This window comes from Sorex araneus, chromosome 11 (assembly GCF_027595985.1).
Source record: "Sorex araneus isolate mSorAra2 chromosome 11, mSorAra2.pri, whole genome shotgun sequence".
NCBI lineage: Eukaryota > Metazoa > Chordata > Mammalia > Eulipotyphla > Soricidae > Sorex > Sorex araneus.
The window spans coordinates 48,704,998-48,722,016 of NC_073312.1; the positions used below are offsets into that span (position 1 = coordinate 48,704,998).

The window sequence follows — 17,019 nt, forward strand, 5'->3', positions numbered from 1 at the left end:
CCAAAGCTCACTGCGTGCATAGGCCTCAGGCCCTGCTGGGCCACGCTTGCCGAGCAGGGGACACAGGGAAGGGACAGCAGGCCCCTCCCTGGCCCCTGGAACTGCCGCCAGCCTGGAGCAGCTGTGCCTTCACTCTGCTGCTCCTCCAGCTGGGGTTCCTCACACTCTGCTCTCCCTGGAGCTCACCCGAGGGGATGGGGGACAGGTGCCCCCAGCCCCGCTGACCTCTCTGCCCCCAGGATCCCCCTGACCAGTGCCACCTCTTCTCTCCTGCGGCCATGGAAGCCACCGTTTGGCCTGTGCTCAGTGTGTGACCACCGAGGCCTGGTTGCACCAACCCCCACCCACAGCCCCTTGCCCTGACACTCTCCATACACTGCTGGCCCCTGGACTGATCTCATCTGTGCTCACCCGTATCCGGGGCTGGGCGTGGCTCAGGGGGGAGGTGGCCTGCTGGGCACAGGTGAGGCTGTGGCTTTGATCCTGGTGGCCCCAAACTAACCAGAATAAAAGGCAATCCTACCCATGTCCTTGGCCTCGTCCGTGGCCTCACTCTGGGGCCAGGTCCTGCTCCCTAGAGGGCTCCCCCACCCCCCCGCAAGCCTCCACCTCCTAACCCGTCAGCCCTGTGTGCCTACCCCAACGTCTTCTGAGTCCCCCATCCAGTGTTCTGGTAGCCTTAGGCCTTGCATGTGTTCTGTGCCACACTGTGCCAGGTGCTGCACCTCCCAGAGACAGTGACCCACGCCTCTGGGCCTCCCTTCCCCACCACACAGGTGACCAGGCCAGGCTCTACTCCAGGTCCCTGGAGCTGAGAGATGGAGACAGGCCCAGCCTGCCCTGGGGCTCTGGGGGTCCTGTGAAGGGAGATGTAGTAAGGGGCTGGGGTGGCATGGTACTCACCTCGTTGCTGCCTTGTCCTGGCAAGGCCAGGGTCCAGCGCTGTGGGTTGCCGGCCAGGATGGTGCTTCTGCAGAAGCCCACACTCTCCAGGCGCACAGAGTCCACCACGGCATTCCTGCCCTCCTCCAGCTCCCACACGCACAGCCGCAGGTCCCGGCCCTGACTGCCCAAGCCGGGAGAGACGAGCCGTGAGCACCAGCGGAGACTCCTGCACCGCGGCCCCGGGCAGGGATGGGTCGGGGCCTCAGACACAAAAGGCATCTCAGGGGGCGGAGCAACAGTACACCAAGTAGGTAGGGCATTTGCCTTGCATGCATCCAACCTAGATTTGATCCCTGGCATCCCATATGGTCCCGTGTACCTCCAGGAGCAATTGCTAAACGTCATCAGGAGTAACTCCTAAGTATTGCTGGGTGTGGCCCAAATATTTTAAAAAAAAAAAATAAAAGGCGTCTCAGACCTGATCTCTGGTTCTGCAGTCCAAGTGCCGTAGGCTCTGTGGCATACCAGGTCTCCCAGCCATGTTGCTCTCTGGCCAGCGAAAGGCCCAGTGGCCGTGAGCTCACGCCCAGGCACAACACTTGGCCCGAGGGAGCAACTATCACAGCCCATGCTGCCCTGGGTGGGAATCATGGATGCATTCTGCTGGGGGTTGCTGGGGGGGGGAGCCAGACCCCAAAGATACTGCCACGGGTACATTACTCACAGGACATACCAGGAGAGACATGACCCACAGTGGGGACACAGCGTTCTGTAGGTGCTGACGGCCTTGTGTGGCACCAAGGAGACAGGCCCAGCTGTTGGGCCCATACAACTAAGTCCCAAGGGGCGGGTGTTATTGAATACACATGAAAATAATAACCTCTGCCTCTAAGAGCCCCAAGTTCAACCCGCGTGGCATGGCCTTGACCGGTCCCCCAGCACCACTGACGCAAGCACTAGAGTTCGAGGCAATCACCACGAAGTATCTCTGGGAGTGACTGACCCACAGCCCCGCCCAGCTCTGCGTGGAAGCATCTCCCCTGAAAATTCCGCACTAGTAGATGCCAGGCCAGGCCACAGAGTATGACAAAGGGGTGGCATATGCGCCCCAGAGAGACAGCAGCCAAATGGGGCACTTCCCAGAACCTTAGCTCCTCGCACCATGCTGGTTTCTCTACAAGGTAAGTCCAGTCAACGGGACCAGGCCAAAGGCTGCTGCTCACCCGGCTCCACTTTCACATGCTAAGGGGCAAAAACAGACCATGTGAGCTGTGCTTCTGGAGCTGCCTGTCCCTCTGGGAAGGCACAGGGGCTGGACGGCTGCTCTGCAGGCCGAGAAAGGGCAGGAGTGGCCACGGGGCTGCCTGTGCTCTGCCTCCTGCCTGGGAGGGGGCCGTAGCTTGAGAAACAGCAGCCCACGGCCCTGTTCTGGGCACTCTTCACTAAGGAAGTTGCATCACACGAGGAAAAGTGGAGAAAACAAACTGGCCAGGTGGCAGGCCCTGGGCCCAGGTGCAACTCAGCCATGGGAGGGGCTGGGGGTGTGCACGATAGCTCCTGGACCCCAGCAGCCCTCCCCCCCAGGCCCAGCCTGGCAGGGTCGGGCCTCCCCTGGATGGGAAAGTGCACTTTCCCCACTCAAGGGCCACTTGGGAGATGCTCAGCTTCAAACACAGCTGTGTGCACGGCCGCTTGTGAGCGTCAACGCACCTGGGCCTCGGCAGCACCTGCGCAGCGTGCGGCCGCATCTGCTGACCCCGGCCCTGCCTGGGGCGCACAGCAGCTGCCCTTGGTGTCGGCTTCCTCCACTGCATGGGCCCGGGTCACCAAGGCGCGGCACCCTGGAGCTGGTTTCGGGACTCCAAGACTCCTAGTTAGGAGACCCGGGAGAAGACCCCCCCAAAGCCCACATGTTGGCCGGAAATTCAGGAGGATCAAACAGCAGTTCCTGCAACTAGTGGCCCTGGCGGTTCCCAGGAAGACCTGCTCACCCTCAGAGGAAGCCAAAGCTCAGAAGGCCAGTGTAACCAGGAGGGAGCAAGGCCCGTGAGGGCACTGCGAGCACGTTCGACTACGGCCATCCTTGTTCCCTGGTCACCTGCAAGTCACCTCCAGGCTGCTGGGAGTCTTGGGGGGTTGGCACAAAACTGCTCTGCAAATCAATAGAGAACAAGCTGGCCTGGGCCCCTAAGAATGGGTTCCATGATGCCCACGTGGCCAGGTTTCAAGTCCAGCACGTTTCCTGGCCCATCCCGGGAGAGGGCACTCAGCAAGGTGGCACAGTGCCTTGGCACAAGCTTGGGTTGACACTGTTTCCTGCAGGACAATGGCACCTGCTCCAGGCCAGACCCTGTCCCTCCCCTCCTGATCCGGTCTCACACCTGCTGCTTCCTGGGCCTCTCCCACCGGGAGGCCAGACCTGTTGCCTCCACACAGCACAGAGGCAGTGCCCACCACCAGCCCCTGCAAGGCCTCAGCACAGATGATGTCCTCTGCCCCCTCCAGTGCCCTAAAGTGGCCGCAGGGCTGGGGGGAGGTGCAGCCCCCACCAACCTGGCAAGTTCAGGCTCTGGCTCAGCATGGCACTGGCGGGAAGCGACCACCTGTGAGCGGCTGGCATGAGGGCCAGGGCCCAGCGGAGAAAGGGAGGGGCTCCTCAGAGGGTCCTTGGAAGGTCCCAAGTGGCAGCTAGGGAGAGTAGCACACGGGGTTCCACACACCCTCCAGCCTGTCTTGTGGTCACCTGCTCAGGGCCTCAGCCAAGAGTGCCAAAAAATGGCAGTTCAGCCAGACCAATGTGTGTGTGGGGAGGGGAGGAGGAGAGGAGGGAGGAGCAGAACGTGTGTGTGTGTGTGTGTGTGTGTGTGTGTGTGTGTGTGTTTGAGAGAGAGAGAGAGAAAGAGAGAGAGAGAGAAAGGGGAGTATGTGTGCGTATGTGTGAGGTGGAAGTGTGTGTGTGTATATATGTAAGGTGAGACTGTGTGTGTGAGGTAGGAGTGTGTGTGTATATGTGTGTGTATGTGAGGTGAGAGTGTGTGTGAGGTGGGAGAGTGTGTGTGTGTGTGTATGTGTGTGTGTGTGTGTGTGTGTGTGTGTGTGTGTGTCTAGACAGAGACTGGGGCATGCCTAGCCCAAGGAAGAACCCCCCCTGTTCCGAGGGACAGCTGCTACCAAGACCCACCTGAGAAGCTGGTGGCCCGGCGGCAGCGTCTGCAGCCAGGTCACACACTGGCCCCCATGGCCATCCAGGGTGGCGACCGCCCTCCGCGTCTGCAGGCTCCAGATGTGCACCAGCCCGCTCTGGGCCCTGCTGAGACAAGTGCAGGCAGTTCCCAGCTGCGCTGCGGGTGCCGAGAACCTGCCGGCAGGCGCTGCTCCTGCAGGAAGCCCGCAGCAGAGGGGCCGGCTCTGGGGAAGGCCTGAGGGTGAAGGACCCCTGGTTCCCCCACCCCGGAGCCCACAGGGGTTGGGTGGGGGGCGCTGACTGCACGCTGGGCCCACCTAGAACCAGCAGTGTCGCTGCCTCCCCTCAAAGGGCAATGGTCCCTCACCAGGCCCCCCAGAGCCACCCCCCAGGGCCGTCCAGGGCAGAGCTACTCACCCTGAGAGGAGGAGGGGCTGCCCCTGCCCCTGGGCTCCAGTGCAGAAATGCAGCGCGTGCACGGCAGACTGGGTGCCTCGAAGCACGAACTCAGGGTCTGGGGGTGGCGGGGGGGCTGGCATGCTGGGGGTGCAGTCACCTGGGAACACAGGGAGGGGTGGGTGACCTACCTGTCCTGCTGAAAGGCAGGTCACTGCCCACCACCCTTCCCGCTCCCCCATCCCACCCACCATGCAGCAGTGCCCTTCGTGGCAGAGACCCCCGCACCCCAGCATGCTCAGCTCCCGGCTCCACAGAAGGGCAGGCTCAGAGGGGGCTGCCCCCTCCAGCCACAAGCTCTCCCCAGGCAGTCTCCGCGCAGGGAAGCTGCTGGCTTTCTGCCCGCCCTGGCCCTGCCGGCCTGCGCCCTCCCTTCGCACCCGTACCAGTGCTGGGCACCACCTCCCTGCACAGTGAGGAGGCTGAACAGATGAACCGGTGGACAAATAAGAGGCCTGGGGTGCTCGGTGCAGGGTAGAGAGCCTAAATGAGGAGTATCCCCCCACCACACCCATGCCATGGACAGTTCTGAAACACCCTCCCCACTCCATGTGGAGGCAGCACGCAGTACCGTGGGGAACAGTCCGTGAGCTCCCCCCAGGCTCTCAGGGGCTCCAGGGCATGCGTGCTGACACCGCAGGGAGGTCGGGGGGCTTCCTCAGACGACAGCCCCCTCCTCAAGGGTCCAACAGAGGAGAAACCTGCTGGTGTTCCCGACTCAGCCCCCCGCCGTGCCCTGCAGTGCCCTGGCATGGCTGGGGGCCTTCGCTCCTGCTACCAGGGGAGGCTGGCGGAGGACGACGGGGAGTCAGAGCACCACTGCCAGGAGCCGTCCCTGTGGGGCTCCAGCGCCCCACCCCCAAGGCAGCACCGCCACGAGAGGGAAGAACAGCCCGGCAAGGACGGCTGCGTCCTTGCCCAGGCCTGGAGGTGGCTCCGGGCGGAGGCAGAGGCTGACGCAGGCGTGGCTACAGCACAGGCGGCCACAGGCCAGGGCAGGAGCATGCGGGGCCGCTCAGGGGTCGCCGCCTCCGCTGGCTCCTGCACCTCCTCTCTGCAGGCCTCTGGCCCGCTGTCTGTCTGTCCCTCCCCCACCACCGACCTCGGGAAGTGAGCCCGGAGAATCCTGACTGGAGCAAAAAAAAGTTGACACGTAAGAAACAGGTCTGTGAGGTGACGGGGGCGGCCAGCTGGGCCCCCGAGTGCCCGTGGAGGGCGGGTGTGATGGGCCATATGGGGGCCACCGCCAGAGCGGGGGGCCTACACAACCCCCATGCAGGGAAGCCCCATCTCTGACGCCACCACCCCATCGTGCCATCCCACTCTCAAGGGGCTTCAAAGAGGAAGGGGGCCAGGGGGTCCCTGGGAATGCACTTGACAAACATACAAGTCCACGCTTGCTTGCTTGCTTCATGCTCTCGTTCCTTTTCAGACTTTTTAGCCTAAAAGTCCCTTTCTCCCTTTTGGCTAAAAGCCAACAGGCCCTTCCCAGGGCAAGGACAGATCTTGTGGGGCGGGAGCAGATCCAAACTTGGGCACTCCATGGTCCTGAACAGCCAAGCCTCAGGTGGGCAAGCGACCTGGTGTGGCCCGGGAGGTGTTGCCTGGGGGCTGCGTGTGGAGGGGGTGCTCTGGCAGGCAGTCAGAGGAGCAGCTGCTGGCCTCTAGGAACTCAGTTACCCTCCGCCCGCAGGAAGGAGGGCTTCTTGGAGAGGCAATGGCCCGGCTTACGGCACCCCAGCTTGAAGACAACCAAGCATGTAATTTCCATGGTCATTCAGCAGAGATACACGCTCCAGGCTCAGAAGACAGACTTCCCACAGCCACACAGGCAAGTCCCTGGGCTCTGCTCCCACAGCACTACACCAGCAGCCACACACATGCATGCACACACCACACAACACCCCCTCTCACACAGGCACTCACCACACAAAGCCCCCACTCACATGGGCACTCACCACACAACACCCCCTCTCACACACTCACCACACAACACTCCCTCTCACCACACTCACCACACAACACTCCCTCTCACCACACTCACCACACAACACTCCCTCTCACACACTCACCACACAACACTCCCTCTCACACTCACCACACAACGCTCCCACTCACATGGGCACTCACCACACAACAACCCTCTCACACACTCACCACACAACACTCCCTCTCACACACACCACACAACAACCCCCTCTCACACACTCACCACACAACACTCCCTCTCACACACTCACCAGTTCCACTCACACAGGCACTCACCACACAATGCCCCCACTTATACAGGCACTCACCATACAACGCCCCCACTCACATGGGCACTCACCACGCAACAGCACCATTTACATAGGCACTCACCACAGAATGTCCCCATTTAAACATGCATACACCACACAATGGCCCTGCTCACACATGCACACACCACACAATGTCCCCACTCAAACACCCACTCACCACACAACACCCCCTCTTCCACATGCAGTCAACATACAACAACCCTACTCATACACAGTCACCACACAATATCCCCCCACCTACATGTACTCACCACATAACACCTCCACTCACATGCACATGTGCATGCACACAATGACCACATAATGCCTCCACTCACACAAGTGCACGCATGCGCTGATGCTCCCCCACAGCCACAGCAGGCACACACGTGTGAGCACACACTCCTGGCTGTGTGTGCACATGCGCAGGCAGTGAGGTGGCCAGAACCCAGCCCACACTTGCCACCTGCCTGCGGCCTGCTGGGAGTTTCCAGAACCTCACCAGCACTAGGCTCCCTCGGCGGTGATGAAATCAAGCTCAGCTCACCTCCATTGTTTCCCCAGAACTGCAGGGAACAAACCCGTCACGTTGTTCCAACCACCAAAAACGCTCGGGCCAAAATGATGCATCGGCAATTAAGGGCTCCATCATTTCAGGCAATTAAAACAAACGCTTTATTTGAAAACTAATTAATTCTAGCTGCATATTTTTCCCATGACAATATCCTATGATTACTTGATTTATGACATCTAATTATTCTTTATTAATCTAATTGAGAGTAATCGCATTATCCTATCTCCTCTGGCAGCGGGCCGCCCCGAGCGGAGGCTGCAGCCCCTTGCGCAAGGTCGCAGCGAGGTACCCGCGCCCGCCGCCCGCCCACCCGCCGCCCGATTCCCGGCTCTACCACTTGTCTTTTCCTCCCAGAGGGCAAAGGAACATGAAACTTAATCCACAGAGCACAGCTTTGCATTCTGCCGCTCTTCAGGATGTCAAAGAGACACGTTCTTTCAGCGATGAGAGAGGAAAATGGTCTGGCACTTCGTGGCACCCTGACAGCTGTTCCAGCTGACACTGAAGCCCCTTGCAGCCCTGCAGGCCCCCTAACCCCCAAATTCAGATGATGACGCACCCGATCAGCAGCAGCCACCCGACAGGCCTCTGGGTGCAGGCGGGCATGCTCCCGGGGGCACCAGTCATACCTTCCCAGCCAAGGAAACTCTTCGTGGGAGTCTCAGCAGCACATGTACAGATAAGCAGGCAAGGCAAAGACTGGCCCCGCGACCCCCAGTCTGGGTTACCAGGCAAAACCCACATCATTCTCCAGGAGCACGGACAGCACTAGGGAAGGGGCTGAGACCCAAAGGCCATATGTGGGTCCCTACCCCACATGCTTGGGCCAGAGCCTGACCGCCACACAGGCAGCAGGACCGTTCAGGCACCCCTGCCCCCTCCTCCACTCTCCCTACCCGTCATCGAGAGACCCTTTCCTGCCACTCCACAGAGCAGCAAGTGATGCCCGGGCAGGGTCCTGGCCCACCAGGTTCTAACTGGCAGCCTGTGGATATGACAGGAATAGGTCACAGAAAAATGCTGTAAGTACCTCCAGGTGGACCCCAGCACCCTCCACCCCCACCAAGTATGCAGTGTTGGCCCAACCCCGGTGACATCTGAGGTTCCAGCAACAGCAGCCAACTGGGAGGGAAGCAGGGCTCTCTAGCAGGCAGGGGGCTCGGGGGGGCCTTCACCGCAAACAACCAGAAACAATGATTACAAACCAGCCCATACCTTCAGTGCAGCACTGACAGCGTTGTTGTTGTTTTTTTCTCCTTTTTTTTTTTTTTAAAGAAGTTTGGAGGGCTCATGGCCGCACGTCTTATGCTATTCATAACAAGCAATACAAAAGGGAGTGTGGGGGAGACTGTCTACCATAGAGGCAAGAGGAGGGGTGGGATGAGGGGGGATACGGGGGAACCCTGGTGGTGGAGGATGTGCACTGGTGGAGGGTTGGGTGATCGATCATTGTGTGACTGAAACTCAAACAGGAAAGCTTGGTAACTGCATCTCATGGTGATTAAAAATAATAATAAATAATAAAATTAAATTAACATTCTGAATTAAAAAGATACATAATGTGGAGTTCATGCCCAATTCAATCATCTTAATCAATAGCTGAATAAACAGCAGTACCCCTACATTAAAAGATTTTTTAGGGGCTGATACGATAGCACAGCGGGCAGGGCGTTTGCCTTGTACGCGGCCGACCCGGGTTCAAATCCCAGCATCCCATATGGTCCCCTGAGCACCACCAGTAGTAATTCCTGAGTGAAGAGCCAGGAGTGACCCCAGTGCATCGCCGGGTGTGACCCAAAAAGCAAAAAAAAAAAAAAAAAAAAGATTTTTTAGGGGCTGGAGAGATAGCACAGCGGGTAGGGCGTTTGCCTTGCACGCGGCCGACCCAGGTTCAAATCCCAGCATCCCATATGGTCCCCTGAGCACGGCCAGGGGTAATTCCTGAGTGCAGAGCCAGGAATAACCCCTGTGCATCACCAGGTGTGACCCAAAAAAGCAAAAAAAAAAAAAAAAAAGTTTTTTTAAAAATAAAATAATAAAATAAAGCTTATCTCTGTAAAAAATAGGCATTATTAGCACTGTAGCTAATAATGTCATCCCACTGTTCATCGATTTGCTTGAGCGGGCACCAGTAAATGTCTCCATTGTGAGACTTGTTGTTACTATTTTGGGCGTATCAAATATGCCACAGGGAGCTTGCCAGGCTCTGCCATGAGGGCGGGATACTCTCAGTAGCTTACCAGGCTCTCCAAGAGGGACAGGAAATCGAACCTGGGTCAGCTTCATGCAAAGCATTTTTTTTTTTTAGGACACACCTGGCGATGCACAGGGGTCACTCCTGGCTCTGCACTCAGGAAATTACCCCTGGCAGTGCTCAGGGGACCATATGGGATGCTGGGAATCGAACCCAGGTTGGCCGCGTGCAAGGCAAACGCCCTACCTGCTGTGCTATTGCTCCAGCCCCACAAAGCATTCTTAAATTACTAAAAATGGGGGGGGGGGGAAAGAAGTTTGAAGGGGCCAGAGAAAAAAAGAGTGAGTTGGGTGCCTGCCTCACACATGGCCAACCTGGGTTCATTCCCTTGCATTTCACAGAGTTTCCTGAGCACTGTCAGAAATAATTCCTGAGCGCAGAGTCAGGAGTAACCCCTGCGCATCACCAGGTGTGGCAAAAAAAGAAAAAAAGCTTGTGGCTTCCAGAGTCCAGATGTTAGTAACAGTCACATAAAGGACTGCGCTGTGCAGAGCTGCGTGGAGCCCGGGGAGAGATTCTGCCTCTCCAGGCCTCTGGGTAGATGAACAGGGGCACTTAGGGCCAAGGCAGACAACCTCATACGTGCATCCTCTTCAAGTTAAGTCCCCAACAGGATGAGATGCTACGTCAGACGGAACTGAGGCTGCACCCAGAGGCGCAAAGTTTACTACCCTCAGGTTGCAGCTGCAGCGCACCTTGTGGGTGTCTTCTCACTAGAAGCCCACCTCGGTGCATTTGCAGAGAAAGCCCCAAGGCAGGCAAGTTCGCAATCAAAGTCACAGAGCAAAGAAACCAGGCACAGGAGAGCTGGGGTACAGAAGCAGCAGCACGTCGCCCACAACTGTGAATGAACGAGGGAGGGCTCATGTTCTGAAAGGAAAAGGAGAACTTTTCCTTTTGACTTTTCCTCTGACTTTTCCGTCAGAGCAGCAGCACAGTGGGTAGGGCACTCACCCTGCATGCGGCTAACCTGGGCTCAATCCCTGGCACCACATATGGCTCTGCAAAGCCTACCCAGGAGTCCCTGAGCACACAGCCAGAAGCCGCACCTGAACATCGCCAGGAGTGGCCCCCAAACCAACCAATCAAACAAACAAAAAGCCCGGAGGCGCCAGGGAGGTAGTTCACAGGGCTGGGGCTCAGGCTCCACATGCTAGAGCCCCACTCTTAAGCCCCTGCACTGCATGATCGCCAGAGCATTGCTAGAAACACCCTCCAAGGACCAAGTCGGAATAGGCCCCAAGCACTGTGGGGTCTGATCCTAAAACCAAAAAAGAGAAATAAGGAAAAGGATGTGAAATTACAAAGCAGAGAACCAAAGACTACACAAATCACCACCAGAATCTAAAATAGGGACCAAAGGGCCAGGAAGGGTGAGTAGGGTGCTTGCTATGCACGAGGCAGACCTAAGTTGGATCCCCAGCATCCCATCTGACCCCCCTGAGCCTGCCAGGGTTGATCCCTGAGCACAGAGCCAGGAGGAAGTCTTGAGAACTGCTGGGTGTGACCCCCAAACCAAAAAAAAAAAAAAAAAGGATCCTTCGGGGTAACAGCTTGCTGGGAAATGGGAGGTCACTGCATGAAGATGTAGCTCTCCAGAATACTAATCACCTCGGGAGAATGTGCCTCTGCATGGAGATGACAGGCCGCCAGCACCCTCCCACAGGCGGAAACTGGCACTGCCAACAGCAAACAGACTGGCGTCACTTTCTGGGGTGACACAAGGAGACGCAGCTCATGGGGGACACATCCACACACATGCTCTCATTAAGGCCAGGGCCAAAAGAAACAAGAGCGCCACGTGGGCTGACTTCTGAACAGAGAGGCCATGTCACAATCAAAAGCCGTGCATAAGCCCCTAGCGGAGCCAGGATCAAAAGGTGGGGGCTTCACAAAGGACATCGGGGGACGCCAAGGCAATCCCAGGTACACATGACAAGCCGCTGCTGCTGGTTTTCTGGGGAGGACACAGGCGTTCTGTGCTGTTGTGTCGTGTTTTCCTTCTTCCTAGGCCAGTTTTGAGGAAAAGCCACCACACTGCTCAATCTCTATTGTCATTAAAGGTCCTGGGGCAGAGGAGCAGAAGTGAAGTGAACATAGCAACAGGACAAAGACTGGTGATCAGATAAGTGAAAGGGGTAAGGAACTTTGTTATATTACACTTACAACTTTTCTATACTGGTAAGCAGTTAAGTGAAAGGGGTAAGGGACTTTGTTACATTACATTTGCAACTTTTCTAAAATGGTGAACAGATAAACGAAAGGGGTAAGGTATTTGTTTCATTACATTTGCAATTTTTCTATGGGTTTAGAGATGTAAAAGCATGCTGAGAGAGGGAGAGGAAAGACATCCATACTGGACTCATTCACAACAGATAAAGAAGACACAGATCTACGCCACACACACACACACACACACACACACACACACACACACACACACACACACACACACAATACCAAAAGGAAAAAAATGAGCAAGAGGCTTAAACAGACATTTGAAAGAAACACAGATGCCAAATAAACATGAAAATATGTTTAGCGGGGCTGGAGTGATAGCACAGTGGGTAGGGCATTTGCCTTGCACACGGCCGACCTGGGTTGGATTCTTGGCATCCTATATGGTCCAACCATGCACTGCCAGGAGTAATTCAAAGCCAGGAGTAACCCCTGAGTATCACCAGATATGACCCCCGCCCACCAAGGAAAAAAAAAAAGTGAAAAAATAAGAAAGAAAAAACTTTTAGTGAGTGAAGAGATCACATAGGAGCTTAAGCTCCTGTCTTGCATGTGGCTGATCCCAGTTTGATCCTTGGAAGCAGAACTAGGAGTAGTCCCTGAGCACTGTCAGGAGTAGCCCCAAGCCCTCAAACAAAAAAGATACTAAACCTGGGGCTGAAGCAATAGCACAGTGGGTAGGGCGTTTGCCTTGCATGCGGCCGACCCAGGTTCGATTCCCAGCATCCCATATGGTCCCAGGGATAAATCCTGAGTGCAGAGCCAGGAGTAACCACCCTGTGCATCGCTGGGTGTGGCCCAAAAAGAAAAAAAAAGGTACTAAACCTAATTATCTTGGAAATGCCTGTCAAAACCACAGTGTGATGTAATTTACACTCCTGGCAGATTAGCAGAAAGTCAAACAGTAGATGTGGGACAGCTGAAGCCTCCTGCAGTGAAATAGAGACGATCAATAGCAGCACACAATGATAAGGACTCCAAACAACCAAGTCACCAGCACCAGAGTGGGATACATTTCAGACCTGAGCAAACACAAGAAAACTTAAAAAAAAAAAAAAGAGGCTCCAGTCTCACATGGGTGGAGTTTAGAAGAAGTCATCATTCTCAGGAGCACGGAGCAATCATGCAATATACTCAGAGCACCTGTCAGGCAAATGGTCATGAGTCCAAATCCTTGGTGTCCCCTATACATTGACCAATAAGATCCTTGGTGTCTGCTGTTTGATCTTAACAGCTTGGCTAGCTGTAACCCCCAGCATCTCTCTCTCTCTCTCTCTCTCTCTCTCTCTCCCTCCCTCACACACACACATACACACACATACTTCACAATTCTTATCAAGAGACAGTAAAGGAAGTAAAAAATGGGGTTACAAATAGGGAGAAAGTATTCACCACCCAGCTAATAAAGGTGTCATACTCCGATCATAAAAGCCCTTAAGAAAAACAAGTAAAGTGATTACGAAAGATTAAAGTTAGAGATGAAAAAGGTGTACCATAAGATATAACAATAAGATAGTACAAGCTGGAATACTGATATCAAAGTTGAATTCTAGCCAAAACACATTAGTGTTCACAAAGTCAGACGCTTCCTAACACTGAGAGCTGCAGTCCAGAACAAGCGTGTTCCTCGTCACCACAGAGCGGTGAGGCTCTGTGCTCACATCAAGAAATAGCAGCACGGGGCCTGGAATGATAGCACAGTGGGTAGGGCGTTTGCCCTGCATGTGGGCGACCCGGTTTTGATACCCAGCATCCCATATGGTCCCCCGAGCACTACCAGGAGCTATTCCTGAGTGCATGAGCCAGAAGTAACCCCTGTGCATCGCCGGGTGTGACCCAAAAGAAGGAAAAAAATAATACCAGCATGACTATAAACAAGTTACCTGGACTGTAATATATAAAGTAAGTAATAATAAAATAGAATAACCAAAGCAAATATGTAACCACTATTAATATCCCTGTACTTATAGAAATAAATGCCATCTTCATAAAGCAGAAGCTACAGGAGAAATTGGAGACCATGATGGAGTATTCTTAGTACAAGCCTAATCAAGTGGAAAATAATAAACAAGGAGGCAGGAGAGAGAACATACAATGGTTCTAATGGCAATCTACTCTCTGGTACACAGGAAACTGTGCAAAATGGACTCTACACTGGGTCACAAAGATAATAGCAGTAATAGCAGTAAGTTCCATAAAGAAGAAAGGTTCTTCTACGTCTGCAGTGAAATGAAACCAGAAATGAACAAAACAAAAAAACAAAAGAATTGGGGCCAGAGAGACAACACACAGGGTAAGGCGTTCACCTTGCATGAGGCTAACCTGCATTCAACCCCCGACAACAGATGGTCCCCAGAGCCTGTCTGGAGTGATCTTTGAACACAGAGCCAGGAGTAAGCATTGAGCATAGGGGGTATGACCCCCAAATCAAAAACCAAATCAACAAACCCCCAAATCAAAAGATCTTCCAAGTTAAAAAAAAATTTTAAGCCATTTATTGAACAGGTGTTGGGTCAAGAGAAAATATTTTAGAGCACAAACTTATAAAACAAATAATGAAAATACTACATGCCAGAATTCATGGACTAGTTAGTTACAACTTTAGTCAGAAAAAAAAAAAGGTAGAAGGGCCAGAGAGATAGTATAGTGGGTAGGTTGCTTGCCTTATACATAGCCAACCTGGGTTCAATCCCCAGCATCCAGTACAGCATTGCCAGGAGTGATTCCTGAGTGCAGAGTCTAGATTAAACCCTGAGCACCAGCAGGGCTTGCCCCAAAACAAACAACAACAACAACAACAATAAAGGTAGAAACTATTATCACTTGTGACTATTACTATCAATTCAAATTGTAAATAAAAGATCAACAAAAAGAATTAAGAAACCAATACATATAACCAAGTAGATTACCTTAGAAATGTAAGACCAATTGACTTAGGATGTCTGTGCATGCCATACAACCATGCACTGGGAAAAAGGCCTTGAACACCTTTAATATCTAGGTTTCTTTCCCCTACTTAAATTCTTTTCTTTTTTTTCTTTGTGGGTCACACCCAGTGATGATTAGGGGTTATTCCTGGCTCTGCACTGATGGACTTACTCCTGGGAGTGCTTGGGGGATCTCCGGGGATTGAACCCGGGTCAGCCTGTGTGCAAGGCAAATGCTTTACCTGCTGTTCTATCGCTCCGGGCCCCATCCCTACTTAAATTCTTTTAATAAACATGATTAAAGCTAAACAACAAAGACATACCCCTGTGTTTATATTGTTTTGTAGAGTTTTTGATGCACACAGATGCTTAATGCCACATTTTGTTAAAATGCTTAAGCAAACAGAAACTGAGGTGTTCCTTAAAAAAAAAAAAAAAACAAAAAAAAAAACACTAAAACAGACATACACACCTCAGTTCTAATTCCAACAGTTCTCCTATGAAGAAATATTTTCCACTAACATCAGAATACCTGTTGTCTACATTACTATTCAACATTGTACTGGAGCTTTAAACTGATGCAATTAGATGAGAAAAACTAATTACTGGCATATAAATTGGAAATTAAGATGTTAAACCATCTTTGAGATAAAATGATAGTTTCCATGGTCACTATGAAAAGCCCTAGATAATTAACAATAAAACATTCTAAAAATTTCAATTATGACATCAGTAAATAAAACTAACAAAGAGAAAGAACTTGCTAATCTCCACATATGGAAAGATAACCATTACAGAAAATCCCATTTGAAATACTAAGATGATAAAATACTTGACAATAAATTAACTTTTGCAAATCAAAGGAGATAAAAAGTCTAATATTTAAAAAATATATAGAATTCTGCAAAACTAAGGAAAAACTATAGACCAAGAGGAAAAAGATAAAAAGGTGTAAGATAATTTCACGAAAAAAGAAAAAAATACAAAAGGCCACTCACTATCTGACCAGCTGTGCTCACTCATGGAGAAATGTAATGTTTTTTAGTGAGTGTGGGGGCCTGGGGGTCACGCCTGGTGGGTTTCGGGAACGATATGGTGCCAGGGACCAAACCTGAGGCTCTGGCACACAGCAAGAGCTCGGTCTAGTCCAGTAATCCTCAACTGGGGCCCATAAGCCCCCTGTGGGGCCTCAAGATATTCCAAGGGGGCCACAGATAAAAAAAAAAAATCATGTAAAGGGAGAGGGACACAGTATGAGATTAGAGGCCAACTGGTTGACAAGTGGGCACTAGTTTGAAAGGGAACAAAGTTCTGTGGGCCATGGTGGGGCAAAAGGTCGAGAAAACTGTTCTAGTCTCTCGAACTCTCTCCCTGGACTAGGACTATAATTTAAAAACTAAGTCTTTGGGGGGCTGGAGAGATAGTTTAGTGGGTAGGGAGTCTGCCTTGCACACAGCTGACATGGGTTCGATCCCTGTCACCCCATCCGGTCCCCTGAGCCTACCAGGAGTGATCCCTGAATGCAGAACCAGGAATAAGCCCTGAAACCTGCTGGGTGTGGCCCCAAAATGAAACAAAAGAAGTGTCTAAAATTTGGTTTAAAACACTTGCTTCATATTTCTCCAGTTTCAGCAATGGAAAACTAATTATCAAATGCTTCATTGGTAGTAGGGCTGTCTTTCTAGGGGGAAAACTCCAACAATAGTGAGTTTTGTGTTGAATTATGGAATGTAATCAAGGTAAAGAGAAAATGAAGTGAAATTTATCAATTTCGCAGGTGGGGATGGGGGTTGGGGGGGCGGGGTTTGGGAGGTAGACTGGGGTCTTTGGTTGTGGAATATGGGCACGGGTGAAGGGATGGGTGTTTGAGTATTGTATAACTGAGACATAAGCCTGAGAACTTTGTAACTTTCCACATGGTGATTCAATAAAATAAATTAAAAAAAAAAGATTTGTTGATTTGAGTAACAAAAAAAATAAAAAATAAAATAAAACGCTTGCTTTCAGGGACTAGAGAGGTAGTACAAAGGTTAGGGCACTCTCCTATCACGTGGCTACAGCTGAGACCCTGGTTTGAATCCTGGAAGAGCATATGAGTATTGGTGTGATGCCTGAACACAGACCCAGGTGTGATACCGAGTACAGATGTGTGTACACTTGCCCCCCCTTCCCAAGACCCTCTCCCCAAACAACAGCCTACTTTTAGGCCAGAGAGATGGCTC

At 52.8% G+C, this 17,019-nt stretch overlaps 1 protein-coding gene across 1 annotated transcript in view; it reads right to left on the reverse strand.

Moving 5' to 3' along the window:
- GNB1L (G protein subunit beta 1 like) overlaps positions 1-17,019 on the reverse strand; it is a 56,332-nt gene that overhangs the window by 18,515 nt on the left and 20,798 nt on the right. Inside the window, exons 2-4 of the mRNA XM_012932481.2 lie at positions 4,487-4,625; positions 4,067-4,192; positions 904-1,066 (exon numbers count right to left, since the gene is read on the reverse strand). Coding sequence (XP_012787935.2) covers positions 904-1,066; positions 4,067-4,192; positions 4,487-4,608 — 411 coding nt within the window. The 5' untranslated portion in view covers positions 4,609-4,625. The remainder of the gene's footprint in view (positions 1-903; positions 1,067-4,066; positions 4,193-4,486; positions 4,626-17,019) is intronic.